Source organism: Schistocerca americana, chromosome 1, assembly GCF_021461395.2.
Source record: "Schistocerca americana isolate TAMUIC-IGC-003095 chromosome 1, iqSchAmer2.1, whole genome shotgun sequence".
Classification (NCBI taxonomy): Eukaryota; Metazoa; Arthropoda; class Insecta; order Orthoptera; family Acrididae; genus Schistocerca; species Schistocerca americana.
This window is the reverse complement of record NC_060119.1, coordinates 1,106,219,814-1,106,239,164: the sequence shown is the minus strand read 5'-3', so window position 1 is coordinate 1,106,239,164 and position 19,351 is coordinate 1,106,219,814. Positions and strand designations below refer to the sequence as shown.

General features: G+C 39.5%; 1 protein-coding gene across 1 annotated transcript in view; it reads left to right on the top strand.

Moving 5' to 3' along the window:
• The window catches only part of LOC124550704 (deoxynucleotidyltransferase terminal-interacting protein 1), a 128,565-nt gene that overhangs the window by 67,926 nt on the left and 41,288 nt on the right, over window positions 1-19,351 (top strand). Inside the window, exon 5 of the mRNA XM_047125430.1 lies at window positions 15,970-16,164. Within this exon, the coding sequence (XP_046981386.1) occupies window positions 15,970-16,164 (195 nt within the window). The remainder of the gene's footprint in view (window positions 1-15,969; window positions 16,165-19,351) is intronic.

Here is a 19,351-nt window from a genome sequence, read left to right as displayed (position 1 = left end):
CAGGAGAGCCATATTAGCAAATCAACAACCCCTTTGTTAATCCTGTGTACTCTATGCTAAAATTACCTATAAAAACTGGTACCTTCTTTTCACCCTTTATTTCTTATATACCTCATTTAACTAAGTAACCCACCTGATATAATACTTATTCTCTTTTAATGATCCCACTGAACCCAAAATTCCTACCAGCAAGCTAGACTCAACATTGACCGAAACTGATTTCCACTGACCCAAAGAATTTCCCAGTACCCTTAGGTAGGCAGTCATTTGAATCAAGTCTTAGTGTGATCTTTCACAGTTTAATCAGTTTGTCTTTCATGACAAACTCCCCTCGCGACATTGCTGTGCTGGCAATGGCTTCATCTAACTGAAACATTTTTCAGTCAAGTTCCACCCTTTGTTGCCAAAGATCGATTATGGCACAGTGCTGATATAAGAAATCTAATCCTTGAATCGTATTGTAGGCCTCACTCACGTGGTTCCCGTTGGCATTTAACATTTTATTCTTCCTCAGTCATCTATGTTTAAGACTACCACTCCTCTTACTTTATCCGCATCACCCTGAGGCTAGTGAAGTGACACTGCCTTCTTACATGCCCCATTTGTCCACACCTGAAGCATTTTATACTAGCTGCAAATACTGTCTACCTTGCATTCCAGTCAACAAATCGATTTCCTCACACTCTATAGCTAACCACACTGCTGTGCGCAAATCCGTCGGACCCTCTGTCTGTACACATCTTGACATTTCTGTGTGCAACCCTCTTAAAAAAGCATCGAGTGCCCTCTGTTCAGATTCTTACAAAATAATTTCATTGATTGCAGAACCCTGTCCTAATTCGTAGGTGTACATCCATTAATTGTCATTATCGTATCCACAATTTGTTCCACAGTTTCCATACATCTCTACGTTATTACACCTAACTGGATGGTTATACATCAATTGACCAACTGCCATTTTTAGATTTTTGCACCTGGTCTTGTGTGGAGAGAGAAACTATCCATGAAAAAATTGTTTGACACCAATATGGTCGATTTTTTTACAGGAAGTTAATTTGAATGAAGCACCAAACATTCTGTCTCAGTCATTACATTCTGCATCAGTTGGCTAACTGCACAATCTTATGGTTTTATTTTGCATCAGTTGGCTATGCAGCAAATGAGCATTGCTTGGTCACGTGTGCATTGATGCTTTGTCTGTGCGCCATCTCTCTCTCTCTCTCTCTCTCTCTCTCTCTCTCTCTCTCTCTCTCTCTCTCTCTCTCACACACACACACACACACACACACACACACACACACACACTCTCTGCAGTTCTCTCCCCCATGCGTGGTATGTTTCTGATTGTGAGACAATCCTCTAATTAATATATTATTGTCTCCATTGTTCGTAAGTGTTGTCTGGATAGTGGAAATGTATAAAACATGAGCAGAACGTATAACAGAGGTCATGAAGAAAAAGAATAATTAACTTGAAATGCAGATTAGTTTCTTTAATATAATGTTGACGGTTCATGGCACAGTAATTGCAAATTATTTGTAGATTGTTTTTATGAACCATTTAAGTGATGTTCTAAATTACTATGTTTATCAAAGCATCCGGTTTTCCATACGCAGGAAAGTGAAGATGCAGTAGGCTCCCAGTCACCTACCTTTGCAACACGAGTCACGGTAATTATTCAGTCACATAAATCAGCTGTTTATCTCACACACCTGAATCCAGGAAAGTCTAATTTAAGCTTCATAACTATTGTACAGTCATATTATTAAAGAAATGATGATACTAATTTACGTGCTGTGACCCCAGCTAAAATTTCTGAGGACAGAAGAACTACTAGATCATGAAATGTCAAATTCTGAAGACATGGGAGAGTCTTCAGATGGGAGTCCAAGGGAGTGGCAGAAAAGAAAGTACCATCACAAAACTGGCAAATAAGGCAGACAAAATGTATTAGAAATGAGACTTACATTACTCAGAGAGGCAAAGTAAGAGAAGAAAAAGACTTCAAAGAATTTTTCTGCCCCTGCAGATGTTTTTATAAGTTAGGAAGGGATCTTGAAAAGATGACTTTGGAAAATTCTACAATTCTGATTCACATGATGCTCAAACAGCACTTATTCGGGCTGTGGTATTGGAAATAAGCATACCTGGTGTAGAGGGGCAACGTAAACATTTGAAAACAAATAAATCACCATGTCTGGATGGAATTCCATTTCGATTTTACAAAGGGTACTCTACGGCATTAACCTCTTAACTAGCTTGCATTTATTGTGAATCTCTTGCCTTGCACGAAGTCCCAAGACTCCAGTATATAAGAAAGGTAAAAGAACAGCCCCACAAAATTACTGACTAATATCCCTAGCATCTGTTTGCTGCAGAATGCTTGAACATTCAGTTGGAATATAATAAACTTTCTTGAGGCTAAGCAGCTTATGTCTTTAAATCAGCACGGTTTTAGAAATCATTGCTCATGCAAAACTCAGCCTGCCCTTTTCTCACATGATATACTGAGAACTATGGATGAAGGGCAACAGGTAGATTCCACATATTTCCATACATGGTGCCCCATTGCGGGCTCTTAACGAAGGTATGAGCATATGGAATAAGTTCACAAATATGTGAGTGGCCCGAAGACTTACTTAGACAAAATTTCAAGTTTGTATGATGAATGTCAGGTAGCCATAAATGTGGAAAAATCTAAGTTAATGCTGATGAGTAGGAAGAACAAACCTGTTATGTTTGGATACAGTATTGCTAGTGTCCTGTTTGACACAGTCAAGTCTTAAATATCTGGGCGTAACATTGCAAAGTGATAAGAGCTCGAACGAGCAAGTGAAAACTGTGGTAGGGAAGGCAAATGGTTTATTGGGAGAATTTTGCGAAAGAGTGGTTCACATGTAAAGGAGACCACATATAGGATGCTTGTGCGATCTGTTGTTGAGTGCTGCTCAAGTGTTTTGGATCCCTACCAGGTCAGATTGAAGGAAGACATCAAAGCAATTCAGAGGAGGGATGCTAGATTTATTATTGGAAGGTTCAAACAAAACTTAAGTGGTACGAAGATGCTTCTGGAACTCAGATGGGAATCCCAAGGGGGGAAGGCGGTGTTCTTTTTGGGAAAATCCATTGAGAAAATTTAGAGAACCAGCATTTGAAGCTGACTGCCAAACGATTCTGCTCCCGCCAACATACATCGCACATAAGGAACACGAAGATAAGATGTGAGAAATTAAGGCTCATACAGAGGCGTACAGCCTATCGTTTTTCCCTCGCTCTGTTCGTGAGTGGAACAGCAGGGCAAATGACAAGTAGTGGTACAGGGTATGCTTCACCATGCACCTTACAGTGGCTTGTGGTGTATCTATGTAGATGCAGAAAATGAAGTAAAAAAGAAGAGAGTTAAGGACACAGAAAAGGATGAAAACAAAGGTATACAAAATATGCAGGATTCCTGTACATAAAACTGTCTTTCTCCATACATTGTCATAACATAACTAATGAGGAGATATTGAATAGAATTGGAGAGAAGAGAAATTTGTAGCACAAGTTGACTAGAAGAAGGGATCGGTTGGTAGGGCATATTCTGAGGCATAAAGGGATCACCAATTTAGTATTGGAGGGCAGCGTGGAGGGTAAAAATCGTAGAGGGAGACGAAGAGATGAATACACTAAACAGATTCAGAAGGATGTAGGTTGCAGTAGGTACTGGGAGATGATGAAGCTTGCACAGGATAGAGTAGCATGGAGAGCTGCATCAAATCAGTCTCTGGACTGAAGACCACAACAACAACAACAACAACAACAACAATGACAATGTGTTGTAAAAAAAAATGAAATGAAATGATCTTGGGGCATTGTTGGCCGGGATGCCCTTTGCAGGGAAGTTTTGCTGCTGGGTTGAAAGTCTTATTTCATGTGACGTCACATTGGGTGACTTTAGGACAACACAACACCCAGTCCATGAGTGGAGAAAATAGCCAGCCCGGCTGGGAATCGAACCCGGGCCTGTTACATGGGAGGTAAGCACGTGACTATTTAGCTAAGCAGGCGGACACAATGTACTGTAAAAGAAATCCTCTTACAGTTCATAGGATGAAAGTTGAAGATTTCAAGAATACGTCAGATATAGAAAAAACATAGTAAATTGCAAAACCAAGTCGGGAAATGAGAAAATAGACTGATTAAAGATGAGAGAGAGAGAGAGAGAACTGTTTAAAGACAAACCATCAGTATATTGTTCAAAACCAAATTTAATGGTGAACCATTTGAGGTTGACATTAGGAAGAAATCAGCTCAGATGCAGAACAAAATTAATTTTCATTCCCTCTTAATACCTCTACGGCCAAATGGAAAGCCAGTTTTTGAAACCAAGCTAAAAGACATCCAATCTCTAAGCGACCTAATTCCAAACGATGCACAAAATTTTTTACCACAAACTCTTCAGCTGCCTTCGAGAATGACACTAATAAATTCAATTGCCTGCAATTTGACTTTTATTGTTGTTGATAGTGAATTGTCAAAATAAGAAATTTCTTTTGTTCAGTTATGCAAGTTTTAATTTCTTGAATCTTGGTAATATGTAAGAGCTTTTATTATTATTTAATTTATAAACACTTTATAATGAAAACATCTTAAGAAGTAGCTTAATTTTATATAAATTAGGTGTACACAGGAATTTCATAATACTGTAATAGGTGTTGATACATTGAAATAATGTTTAGAACCAATGTTAGTACCTATGTTCATATGTCAGTAAAATACATATACGGCTTCAAATTCATTAAAATATATTATAGATTATCATAATATTTTACTTTTAGAAATATTTTTTTAATTGCATTAGAAAAATAAATTATTTCCTGAATATACAAGGAGCACTTATCTTCAAGTTATGTATTCAGGTATTACTTCAAAAAGTTGGTGCATAAACTTTGAGTAGTAATGCCTTTCTCCTCATGTGACAGTTAAATATCATTAAATGTAGCCTGAACTGATACAACCATATTGTATTTTGTGAAATAAATGCCAGTACACTTCTCTAATTTTCATCACTTGATTACAAGACATGTTTTGGCTTGGAGTCAGTTAATGCCAAATGTGTAAATGAAAGTCATATATAAAAGCCTCACATGACCAAGTGCCATTTCTATATAAATTCAGAGTTTTGATACATTTTGTATGATTTTAAGATATGAGCACATAAATTTAATTCAGTTTCATTATTTTACTGCTTAAAAATTAGATTTGGTGAGAGACTGAAATTATATTAACACTTTGCATTTTTGTTAATATCTCGAAATCAAGTTTTGGCGCTCGGTCAATTGATGCTTAAAACTGTCCAATTGTTCCCTATAGTGTGTGGCACTATTTTGTTTTGTATATCTCTGAATTAACCCTTCTTTAAATACTTCGAATGTAGTGGCTCCCTTAAGATCTGCTGTACATCCCACATAAGTTTTAACTTCCCCTATTAATCTCAGTTTTGCGACATTCAATAATTCTTTATCAGAGCAAAGTTCCATCCCAGCCTGAATTCCAAGGTCAACCACAAAGACCTGCACATCCTCAGTTACCATAACAGAAAAACCAGCAGTTAAACTTATGAGTGGCAAATCTACACCCTGTTTCAACTATTACAATTCTACCTACCCACGAAGTACTGTACTACCCGCAGTTAATTGTGCTACCTTTTCTAACAATATGCGTACTGCTTCTGGCTCTGACACACCTTGTTTCTCTGGCTGGTTCTATCAAAGCTTTGTCCTTGGCAACACCTATTTTGAGAACTAACACTCACAAGACAAGAAAACAAAATACATTAACTCAGTTCTTACATCTAATCATGAGCTATCTTAACTCCTGACATTGCCTAGCCATATGCCCCAAATGATTACATGTATAACATTTTACTGGAACTGATTCCGTACATGGCACTGAGAAGCCCTGAAGGTTACACCGTGCACATCTAACATGCACTAACTAACCGTGACTTCCATTACCTGTAAAACTAGACAAATCATGGGTTCTCTACTCACAATAAAACCTACTTCACAAAATGCATGGCAGTCAAACCTTTTCTCCATGACCGAAATTCAATCTGAATTTTTGGTCTGAATTTGTACTGTAGGCTGTAGGTTCAGACACTGCTCTAAGAAGATGATGTCAGTGATCTGACACTAATGTTAGATGATCCATGTATTGTCATCCATGGAAAGTGAAATGAGACGTCAGTATGATTTGTTTAATAACTTCTTTATTCCGGCCCTCAGCCATAGTACATCAAGAACAGCTGGGTGGAAGTGTCCAGTTGCATCTTATGTGAAACAATATATGTCTGTCATTACTGACAGCACAAGGAGTGAGGCCAAGTGTGGAGTCATTCGAATGCTGCAGTCAGTGATGTATCTGGCTGCGACCGTGATGACAGCACGGCGGTGTAGCTGACAATACCGCAGGGGCTGCCATAACCTACTTCCAGCGAGTGGGCAGCTCTTTGAACCAGTGGTGGCTCTCTCGAGACTCAGCGCAGGCTGCCTGTCCTGTGGTCAATCAGTGGACCCTGTACTGCAATCCAGGATGTTGCTCCAGGTGTCCCAGGCTCATGATGTAGGCTGTTATACTGAGACAAGAATAGTTTAGTAAACGAATTGCTGACTACTTATATGCTCCAGACTGTTTGCTTAGGGCTTAAGGCACATACTTTAAATACTTCAGTGGCTACAAGTGAGCTCCCTCTAACATTTTGCAGCACCGGCTGTTGCTAAACCATGTCCATCTGGCTCTGCTTCACAATGCCTATCAGCTGTTTTCTGCATCACTTTGCATAACACACTTGCCTGCCTGCGGCTGGCTCTGTTGCAACTTACTTCTCACTCATACCTTTTGATCAAATGCAGGTGATATTATTACAGTGATGCCAAACAGAACGGAACACTTGTGCGTGACATAAAGATTGAATATTCACAAATGTTTACCTGAGGTTTCCACCGAGAAAAAATATTTCGGTTGCAACTAATACACTCTAAAATTAATGTACACAGTTGTAGCCAGAACGTCTGAACGGGTTAATATTGGGAGGCCAGGCTGGGGGGCGGCTGGTTGGAGCTGCTGGTCAACAAGAGCAAAAATTTCTTAGTAGGACTGCAGTATCCAGCTACAGTGGGGTGTCCAGATGGATTTTGGGGAGCATGTGACGGTGGGATGAGCAGGGAGATAGATTCACGGGATACATTCTGGGCTGGGCGTAAGTATTTGAGAAGGGATTGGAGGTTATGATGGACTTATGGAATGGGATCGCTATGGCAGGGCTTGTAGGTGGAGGAATCAGATAGTTGCCAGATGCCTTCTGTCAGGTAATCACTGCAGTTTACCATCATAGTGGTGTAGCATTTTTCTGCAGGGAGGATACTTAAATCACGGTTCGTCATTGAGATTTTTGTTTTCCTGGGAAAGTACTGTGAAGTACTGTGGAAAGGAGGGTGAGTCCAAGTTGCAGGCAATGAATTCCTGGAAAGTAATCAGGGGGTGGGAGTGAGGGAGGGCCACAGTTGGATAGTGGTGTGAACTGGGAGAAACAGGATTCTGTTTTGAGATTTGGTTAGCATTGGTGAGAGTACTGTTGGCAAAAAAGTGTTTCCACAGTATGGATTGGGAGGACTCTAAATCTTTGGCGAGTCAAGTATGACAGAATATGAAACCTTTGGATAGGACAGAAACTTCTGTAGGATGCCAGGACTTTCCATTACCACAGTTAAACATAACTCTTATTTAACAAACATGCCCCCCCCCCCAAAAAAAAACATCAAGGAGGAGTTGTAGGTGTGTTTTGTACATATGAAAAATAATGTCTATTCAGATTTCGTGCCAGTCACATAAGAGTGGCATTAGTACTGAAACTATGAGGATGCAAATTGGGTTTGCATTAAATACACACTCTAATGGTTGTGAGCGTTAATTACCTTTGAGATAGAGAGTGATGAATTGATGTTAGTCAAGATACCTTCAAGGTGACAAAGATGCAATATCTACACTCCAGACTTTGAGTGGGATCATTATTAGGCCTATGAGAAATTGGATGTTCCTTCTGTGATATTGCAGAAAAACTTGGCGGGAATATAGCCACGGTACATGATCGCTGCAACAGTTGTTATGAGAATGTACTGTCACAAGAAACCAGGCTCTGGTTGTCCATGTAGCACACTCAAGAGGGAAGACCATCGTGTTCAGCGTATGACTCTGGCACATAATACTGCATTTGCAGCAGCAATTCGAGCATCAGTTAGCACCAAAGAGAGACAAAAAAACTATTATAAATCACTTGCTTCAAGGACAGGTCTGAGCCAGGTACCCTGTAGCATGCATTCCACTGATCCCAAACCACTGCCATTTGTGACCTCAATGATGTGAAGTATGAAGTATTTCCTGATTAAAGCAGGTTCTGCCTGAGTGTCAGTGATGGCCAAGTGTTGATTAGGAGGAGGCTGGTTGAGGGTCAGCAACCAACCTGTGTGTGTGTGTGCCAGACTCTCTGGAGTGTGATTTTGTATGACAGCAGGAGCACTCTTTTATGATTATCCCACACACCCTGACTGTAAATTTGTACACCTGGTTATTCAACCTGTTGTGCTGCCATTCATGAACAGCATTCCAGGGGTTGTTTTCCAACTGGATATCTCTTGCCCACATGCTGCTGTTGTAACCCAAGATGCTCTAAAAGTGTCAAATATGTTGCCTTGGCCTGCTTGATCACCAGATCTGTCTTGATTTGAGCACATGTGGGACATTGTCGGACGACAAATCCGGCGTCATCCACAAACAGCTTTAACTGTCCCTGTATTGACTGAACAAGTGCAACAGGAATGGAACTCCATCGCAAAAACTGACATCCGGCACCTGTACAACACAATGCAAGCATGTTTGCATGCTTGTATTCAACATTCTGGTGGTTACACCAGTTATTAATGTAACAGCATTTCACATTTAACCAGTGATCTTGGAATGTTAATCACTTAAATATGTTACATAGAGAAATGTATTCCCAAAATTTCATTCCTCTACAATAATTAGTTTTTGGTGTTGTGACTTTTCCTGTCGTGTAGTTACTTACTGGTCCAAATAATTCCAAAACTTGTGTTAACCCTCAGTGCCCTCACAGGACCATGATAATACTTCTGCCTCTTCCTTATATCTTGTACTTTTGTATTTACCTTCTGGAGGAGGGAAGAAAATCGGAACCAGCAAAAGGTGAAGTTCATGAAGATGAAAGGAGGCTAACATTTTCCATCACAGATCTTGGGCATACAGTTTTCCAGTAATGTACATTTTCCTCTGAAAGTATGCAATAAAATGACAGACAAGTGTTAATTTTTTTAACAATACAAACAATTTTTTACCAACCCCTATTTTTGCATTATTTAAGTAATATTTTACTGTACATTAAGTATTAAGAGATAGGCTTAACTGCTATTTAAAATAAGTTGGGTTTTTGTTGCCTTTTTCATTTCCCTGCAAAATTCTCTGTAACATTTGATTCACTTGTAGAAAATATTGTTTTGAGGTTTTTGTGCAGTTTTTTTCTCAGTATGTATAAGTTACATCAGGCACTTATTCCATGAATGTGAAGATTGCTGTTAGTGTAAAAATTGTTGACATGTTTCTTAATGTTATTAATGTATAAGAGATTTACTCAAATGCTGCAGTAACAATTCCCATTCTTTAAATAAATTTTGAAAATGCATCCAGTTATTGTATTTGTTATTGTTATGACCCTTTCTTGAAGTCTGAATATTGTGGGCGTATGTTGTTCACTCGATCTCAATACCGTAGTTGAGGTTTGAGAAATAGTACGTAACTATGAGGTACTGATTGTTGCATTCTAATGATAGGACTTTAAATTCATGATGCATTCTCTTTGGTAGTACCTCTGTGTGGTCATTCCACTCAACTGACAATCAGTATCCTTCACCAACATTTTTTGGTTCTTTGCACAATATGTGTAATCATCATCTTCATTTAATGTGAGAGTATTAAATTTATTTAATAACCCACAACTTACATGCATCATGTGTCCGTAACATCATAACTGACCTTTCATCAGAAGGGGCTCAGTGGAACACATATTGCATCTTTGCAGAATTTTAGTTCTTAGTAGACAATCTTGAAAATTTGATTCAAGGACAGCATTGAGGTGCTTCATGCGGAAACTGTCCAGATGTTTGCTGTCATATCTGTAGTGACGACGACTGTCAGAGGAATATAGTATGTAATGTATTTGCTATTTGGGGAGCAAAATAACTGATGATGGTCGAAGTAGAGAGGATATAAAATGTAGGCTGGCAATGGCAAGGAAAGCGTTTCTGAAGAAGAGAAATTTGTTAACATCCAGTATTGATTTAAGTGTCAGGAAGTCGTTTCTGAAAGTATTTGTATGGAGTGTAGCCATGTATGGAAGTGAAACATGGACGATAACCAGTTTGGACCAGAAGAGAATAGAAGCTTTCGAAATGTGGTGCTACAGAAGAATGCTGAAGATTAGATGGGTAGATCACATAACTAATGAGGAAGTATTGAATAGGATTGGGGAGAAGAGAAGTTTGTGGCACAACTTGACCAGAAGAAGGGATCGGTTGGTAGGACATGTTCTGAGGCATCAAGGGATCACCAATTTAGTATTGGAGGGCAGCGTGGAGGGTAAAAATCGTAGAGGGAGACCAAGAGATGAATACACTAAGCAGATTCAGAAGGATGTAGGTTGCAGTAGGTACTGGGAGATGAAAAAGCTTGCACAGGGTAGAGTAGCATGGAGAGCTGCATCAAACCAGTCTCAGGACTGAAGACCACAACAACAACACGTATTATTTACAAGTCTTGAGTTAGCAAGCACAATTTAAGATTGACACGAAAGACAGTTGTCGCTTGAGGTGGAATATTTGGTTGACTAGGAGGACAAGAGCTGCTGTTGGATTGTAAAGATTAGACTTGCCGAAGTTAAATTAAACAAGTAAACTGAACAGTTGAGTAGGAGCTGTCACATCTTAATTTTGTCTCGTGTTCAAGTGACGCTGACGAGCCTTATCTAGTAAACATTACACACGTAGAGGAGTGTGTGATGTTCACCTGGGTGCAGCGATTCATGTCTCTATTACCCACTGTAACACAGTGCATTTACAAGCGTAATTGGAAAATAAACAATAATATCTGTACAATAAAGAAATTGTTTCTTCCTCATTTTTAGTTTTTAGCAGCAACACTGAGTGTCAGGTGTGAAGCCGCAAGAAATGCTGTACACAACTGAGGACCCAAACATGGTTTCTAAACACAATGCATTACAAAATTTTTTTAAACAGAAGCCCCTCAATCCTTCAATGTAGAAGTATTTACAAAAGTATGATATCCTCAACTTCCACTGTGGTTTTTCTCTTAACTTACACTTTACAACATTTTGGTGCATGATGTCTTAGCTCCATAACAGGGAACAGAATGCACATTAATTGGCTGCAACACTAGAGTGAAACTACGCCAAGAGTAGGAGAAAATCAAGTACAGCTTTCAAGATGATTTGATACTTGCTGTGCATCTGCTTCAGATCAAAGTTAATTGTCTATAACAGATTTAAAAGGCTTTTCAAAAACTAATGTTCTATGGTGTGGCTAGTGCTCTATTAACAGACTTTAATACAACGACAAGAATAATTGAACAAGGTTGTAACTGGTTTGTGGCAAACAATTTGACTATTAATCTTACAATAATGAATTCTATAGTAATAACAATGACTTAAAGGTCACAAAAATAGATATTTTCTGTCACTCTTAGATGCAAACTGCTGTGTGTCTAAATGGACAAAACATTAATTTAGAACGTCACATTGAGGGGGGGGGGGGGGGGGGGGGGGGGGGGAGAGGAAAGAAGCACCCTCTCAGTTCTGCCAGTCTTCCACTAAGAAATATCACTGAAATTTCGGTGACATGCATGTCAAAAAAAGATGAGATGAAATTATTTAGAACCCCCTTCCCCCCTCCCCCCCCCCCCCCCCCCACACACACACACCCTATCCCTCACTGAAGAAAATCTCAGACCTGGTCGAGAACTGAACCCAGGACATAAGAATCTGGATGCAGCTCTGCTATCACTAGGCCATGAGCTGTGGGCAGAAATATCACACACTAGCTTGGACAACAGGCACAAAAGTCACCTGTTCTCCTTTAAATATACCTTTCCTTCACAAACTCATGACAGACACATCTGCTGCCACCATTCACAAGCTCAAGGCAATATGCGACATGAGTGAATTTGCTCTGCGGTGCAAGACCTAAGTTGTGGTGACATATTGATCTGTAGTGTAGGCTGAGACCTAGGTTAAGTTGAGGGGTGATGGTTTTGTTGAGAGTTGGTGAAGCAGTAACAAAAGCTTATGCAATTTTGCATAAGGAGACGGTAAGGGAGGGAAGGGGGGATTTATGGTGAGAGAGTGAGATGAAAAATATTTGGTGCAACTGTGCAGCTGCTAGCTGTGTACAATTTCTGCAAATATACCCCTAGATATCTCATTTCTGTGTTTCTCCTAATTGTTGCATCATTTAATTTTATTTTAGAGTCTCTTATTAGAATTACTTTCAGCAGGAGGTACATCATTTTGTGAGGTGCAAGTGACAATTTAACACTTCAACACCAGCCCTCAAGGTTGTGGAGGTCTGCATTACATCTGTCTTCTGTGATTCTTCTGGAATCACCACTTACATCGAACAGTACGTCATCTGCAAATGCCACGTTACGTGCTGTCACGTTACTTCTCTAGTGTGGGCTCCAGCACTACATCTCAAACTCCAGACGACCCTGGCCCCTGCAGACAGCCTTTCGTCATTGTCTTCAGTATTTTCTTTCCTGGGCATGTTAAAGAAGCATGTCACTCGTGGTAACCTCTCAGGCAATTACACAATGCTACTGAACACTCCAGATCCCTAAGGCGACCGTAGAAAGACGGCTACCATAGGTTATTGAAAGTGCCAGCAATATCAGTCATCATTGCTAGAGCTTATGTAGAATGAGTATCTTTTGCTAGCGAGTTCACCTTATTAATTGTGTCCTTAGTTGACTTGCCTTTTCTAAACCCGTATTAGTGAGGGCTCACCCCATGTAGCAGTCTGTGACCTTACATAATAGCTTTTCAAATATCCTACTGATAATGTTCAAAAGACAAACTGGTCTGTGGGATTTGGGTATCATTGGATCCTTTTCTTGCACTTTACTAATTATTACCACTTCAGCATTTTTCCACGGTCCAGGAACCCTTCCTTGCAAGAGATACTCATTGCACAGGTCGCACAAGAAACAATCTAATTGGTAACATAAGGCTTGTATTACTTCGGCAAGGATCCCATCCAGTTGTGGAGATTTTTTCTTTTTCAATCTTAAAATCATCTTCCTAATTTTTTCTTGTGTGAAGGGGTACACAAGATTGTTGTTTCTCTACTCTTCCCATAACATTTACCATAAGCTACGCTGATCACCTGACTTACTTTCTTCTCCATCAGCAGGGCTGCTGACTGTTCCCAACTTTCTGTTACCATCCCATCATTCCTTTTCAGCTTGGGTAAGACTGTTGGTGATCATATTTCCTCACATACTATTTTATATGGTGCACCCCAGGGATTGGTTTCTGAGTTAGCCTTCACAAATTGCTTCCATCTTCCATTTTTGTTTTCCACAACTGTTCCTTAAAACATTGTTTAAGATACCTATATCTATGCAACCTTCAGACTCTTTCTTCTAGGATCATATTGCTCTGTTATAGCTTCCTGGCTGTTCTTGTTTTGCACCTTAATTTCTGCAGTGTCTTGATCCAGATGCAAGCTACTCCTTTAGAATGACCCCTACTGACTGATATCAATGCCTCCATTGCTCTATGTACAGTCACTGTCAGTTCTTGTATTTTAACACCTACATTATAACCCAGCGATGGACTTGTGGACACTGAAACACTATTCTTAGTTCTGCCCAGTTTGCATTCTTGATCTTATATTTGGGCCTTATTGGCATGTTTTCTGTGCTGTCTTTGATTTGCCCTTCCAGTGATGGTAGAGAGTATAATATTGTGGCCACTCAATGTCATTCCACTTGCAACTTTCCAGCCTTTCATATGGTGTGGCACTGCCATATTTGCTAAAGTGACATCAGTATTTAATGTTGCTCTGACCCTCTTTTTGTAGGTTGGTGGATTGTGAGGTGTATTCAATACCTATAGGTTGAGTTCCATAATGGCTTCTTCTAGTTGTCTTCCATGGTCGTCAGTCAGGTGGCTATGCCACAATACTGACTTCACATTTGCATCAATGGAGTACACAAGAGGCTTAGTTCATCCTAGGTCACTAATGTCCTTTAGTCTTACAAGATACTTGTCGATCTCATCACTAAATTGGAAATAAATGGAAACCAGGATGCAACTGTCTCTTCCTGTTAACATTTCCACACAGATTACATGTTCTGAACAGTATTGTGATGATATCATCCTCTTATGCCCAAGTAAAGTATTATTATTGTGCCGTGGGACTGTGCCCTTGTGTGACTACCTGTGCAGTTGTTGACATACTGGGGATCTTCCCTGCCTTTGTAGAAGGTTCTTGGAGGCACAGTACATCCAACTCAACTCTACTGCCACTCTTTTAGTCTCATGCAATACGCAGACACTTCTTATGGTATTAAGCTGTCCTATCTTCATCTCCATTAGGGGCGACAGGTGTGAATTCAACAGTCTTACCCTACTTGCTTGCAATCAAATGCTATAAGACCAAGTGTCATCACAAAGTGCTTGTACAATGCATCTAAGGCGAATTATTCTGCTTGAATAACTTATACAGTTTTTCCACTTCTGTTGGCAGATTGTTCACTCTAAGATGGATTCTATCACGAAATCAGGTACAGGAAAAGTAATTTGCTCCCCCTCTGGATGCTTATACATTACTAGCTGTTTTAACACTGTAGTAAGTGTCGTCGGCACTTCCAGTCTAGTAAGTTGTATAACATTTTCAGGGCTTTCATAAATCTGTCGCAGATCTGTTCCGGTCTGTATTTTATTGTTTACGTCTTTGGAGTGGGTGTTTGTTTCCTGTACGAACTGGCTCTGAGCCTCATACTGTTTTTTTGCAGATTCACATCCTGAATTTGTGAATCTTCTTTTGCTTCTGTAGGCAGTGCAGTGTATTCCTCAGGATGTGTGCTGTAGCATTCTGTGTACAACTGCCCAGCTTGTGTCACCAAATCCTGATCACCTATATCATATGTCACTCCTACTTCTGTCTCTTCTCTTGCTTCTCTGTTACACTACATAATTCTGAAGTTTCACCAAAAACTTCTTTCCTGCTTTTTCGTAGGTGCTTGATGCTCTACTTCAGTCTGTGTTGCATGCTCTGTTCCATTTTACTTACTGTTCATTTTTTGCCCGAAATTCCTCACTCTTTTGGCATCCCTTCTCCTCCTCCTCCTCCTCCTCCTCCTCCTCCCCCCCCCCCCCCTCGATGATGATTTATGTTTCTTACATAGAAGGCACGTGATGCTGTCATTAGAGTCCTCATTGCTTGCTATTGTTATAAGACACCTACTCATAATCCGTTGTTTAGCGCCCGAAAACCTCAAACCACACACACACACACATAATCCGTTCTTAAAATCTGCCTTGTTAGGAGGGTTTGATATGTGTGACATTCATCTCTGTGGAGAATATATAAAGAATAATTGCATCTGTACTTCACTGTGTGTTGTTACCATCAGTTCCCTTTTTATTTTTTATGGGCTCCTTTGTTTTTCTGGCCATGGATGGAATGATTGTGATTGTCAATTACATCATGGCTACATATGTTATTGTGTTTCAGTCTTTTAATAGGGAAGTCCTTCACATTTCTTTGATATTTTCTTTGTGTTATTACATTTTTGTTATGATTGTAATTATTACATGAAACCCTTCACTTGTTTGCGCAGAGCAAATAAAGTACTAGGGTTTGGACAAACAAGAGGCCGGCTTTATATGAAGCATCCTGGGCTGTTGAGATACACAGGAGACCAGGAAGACAAGGAGTGGCTGCTCAGGCACAACCTTATGTCTCCTACAGGAGGGAAGGCCTACATAATGATCCTGGATGACATACGAGAACTTGCAGAAACTGAAGAGTATAGGTAAGTTGATGCTGCTCATTCAGGAGATTTTATTTTCTCCTCCTCCTCCTCCTCCAGCAAATTAGTATTTTTGTTGCAATACAGCATTGAAAAATGCCAGTTCATCCTATGCTCATTTGATTCATTTCATGAAGTTGTCTACACAGGTTTCTTTCACCCCCCAATTTGTTAGCCAAAGGCAGAACATCGAAAGTGAAACTTTTTTGTTCAGGTATTTGATGTACAATCATTTTTATGTACATGTACTTAACAAGGGGAAGTCAAGGATGGAATTAAAAAAATGTATAGAAAGGATAGATTGCTCTTCACAACATAGCAGGGGTGTTGAGTTGCAGATGGGCACAGTGAAAAACATTACTAGAAATATTCAACCTTTTGGTCAAAGTCTTATTTCAGAAGTAGAGCGCACACACACACACGCGCACACACACACACACACACACACACACACACACAGCCACTGTCTCCAGGTGCTAAGGCTGCCCCTAGGTGGTCAGTGATAATTTATCCTTTCCATGTTGTTAAGTCAAACAATGTAAAGTCCAGAATGGAATGACAACAATATTAAGGAAAGCATAGGTTGCTGCTCATCATATACAGGATATCTGAATCGCAGACAGGCACAGTGGAAATACTGCTGCACATTTTAAGCTTTTGGCCAAAAAACCTTCTTCAAAAACAGAAAACCTACATACATTCACACAATTGCTGGACTTTCCATATTGTTGTTAACATGTATTTAACGTATATAAAACTTGTACAGAAACCAGGCTGCAGTTATCAAAGGGCAAAGGAAGGCAGTAATTGAGAAGGTAGTGGTACAGAATTATAGTGTATTCCCATTGTTGTTCGGTTTGTATATATAGCAAGCAACAAAGGATACCAAGGTGGAATTTAGTAAATGAATAAAAGTTCAGGAAGAAAAAGTAAATATTTTAATGTTTCCCAGTCATAGTGTAATTCTGTCAGAGGCAGTAAAGAACTGCAGGATTGGTTGAATGGAATGGAGAGTATTTTGAAAAGAGCTAGGGCAGAAGTTACCTGCAGAAGGTGAAATTATGGCACCACTGGTAAAAAATACACAACAGGATACTAGCTTTCAGTCTTAATAATTCCTTCTTTGTGTAGGAGTGAGGGATTGATTGGGGTATGTTACAAAGGAAGGACAGGTCATTCAGACCCCAGGAGGAAAGGGACTCACCTACAGTGAAGTTGTTGAGAGACAAAGGCAAGAAAAGGGATGATGGCCTCGAAGAGAGTACCAAAGAAGATACTGGAATTTAGTCAGGTTAAGTCAATTGTGCTTGAAGGAATTAGTTTGGGAAATGAGAGGCTAAAATAAGTGTATCTGTTTTACTATTGGTGCAGCAGTATAACTGGTGAAGGTAGAAGTAAAGAGGATGTTGGATATAGATTGTGTACAACAAGATTAGCATTCCATAAAAGAGAAATATTTTGGCAATGAATGTAAATTTAAGTGTTTGGAAGTCTTTTACGAAACTGTTTATTATCATATCAAATGTGGGTTGTAAACTGTAGAAACTAGGAGAGAATAGAAGCTCTTGTAATGTAATTTGCTGGTAGATAAAATAACTAATGGAGACATACTGAGTCAAATTGAGAGAAAAAGAAATCTGCTGTGCAACTTGACTAAAGGAAGGCTTATACTGTGTAGAGGGGGAGAGAGTTTTGAATACAGTAAGCACATTCAAATGGATTCAAAGTACATTAGTTAAGCAGGCATAAAAAGAGCTGCATGAGATAGATTAACATAGAGAACTGTATCAGACCAGTCTTGTGGCTAGCTAGTCAGTCTTTGCAAGTCTCTACAAAACTGTTTCACTACTGCGCTGTACGTCTATTTGGGTCTGCTTACTGTATCCAACCCTTGGTCTCCCTTTACAATTGTTATCCTCTACACTTTCTTTTATTACCAAACTGACAATCCCTTGATGCCTCAGGGTGGTTCCTATCAGCCAATCCTTCTTTTCATCAACTTTCTCTTCCCCAGTTCGATTCAATGCCTCTGCATTAGTTGTCTCATCAACTTTAAATGTTAAACACTCTTCTGTAACACCATGTTACAAGAGTTGAGATCTTACTGGGGTACTATTTTACCTATAGAATATTTTATCCAAGAGGAAGCTGTCATCATTAAACCGTACTGTAGAGTTGCAGGTCTTTGGGCAATTGACTAGCTTGCTTCTCTGGATTTGTAAGCAGGCTGAGGACTACTGTAAGAAAAGAGAGATGAACACTACACTGAAACTATCTGATAAGAAAATTGAGTAGCATTTTCATGGAATATGAAACTTGTTACTTGAGTCTGCTGTTGATGTTCTGAATAATATTTTGGTGTATGGGAACACTACAGTGTAGAAAGATTTTTTGCTGCAGCTGCATGTCTTGGGAATCACACATAGTGAGAAAATAGTTTGCCAAACTGTAAATGTGTGGTTGTGATCAATGGCCCAAAAACTATCCTCAGTTGCAAGTGACTAAGTGACTATAGAAGCTGACACTGCACCATTTGGGGGGGGGGGGGGGGGAGAAAGCCTGTCAACTTTCCTCACAGGACATGTACATTGCACCATTCCCTCCTCCCCTTTTCTCCTTGTAATCTTCCTAATTTTTCTCCGCTCTAACTGTTCAACTTCCTGTGCAGAAGTTAAACCAGTCTATCTACTCGGCTTGTAACATCTCCCCCTCTAATTGTCTATGCAAATGGTCATGATCACTTGAACCTAATCGGTACAGAAAATTAAGGTAATTATTTGCTGAATTACTAACACAATAGCTGGGGAAGTGTACAGGAAGTTACCTTTACAAATAACTTGCTATACTTTCTTTGTTAAGTAAATTTTGGATGATGATTTTAAAGTATGCAAATCACACAACAAAGAAAACGAAACATATGACATTTTGAGTAAACCACAACAAATCAATGAAATTATTTCAACATTTGGTCACCACTCAAGTTGGACAAACTGTGTTCGTTAACCAGTTGTTTGCCAGAACAGTAAATATCGCATGACTTGTCTTAGCAAATGTGTGCTAAAGAAATTATTTTGCACACAGAATTAACAGAATCACGTTGCAGAATAACAAAGAGAAATGTTAGTGGCCCTTTTAAGTTGCTACAGAAAATGAAATGTAATAAACTCCACAAAGATGCAAATAGTAATTA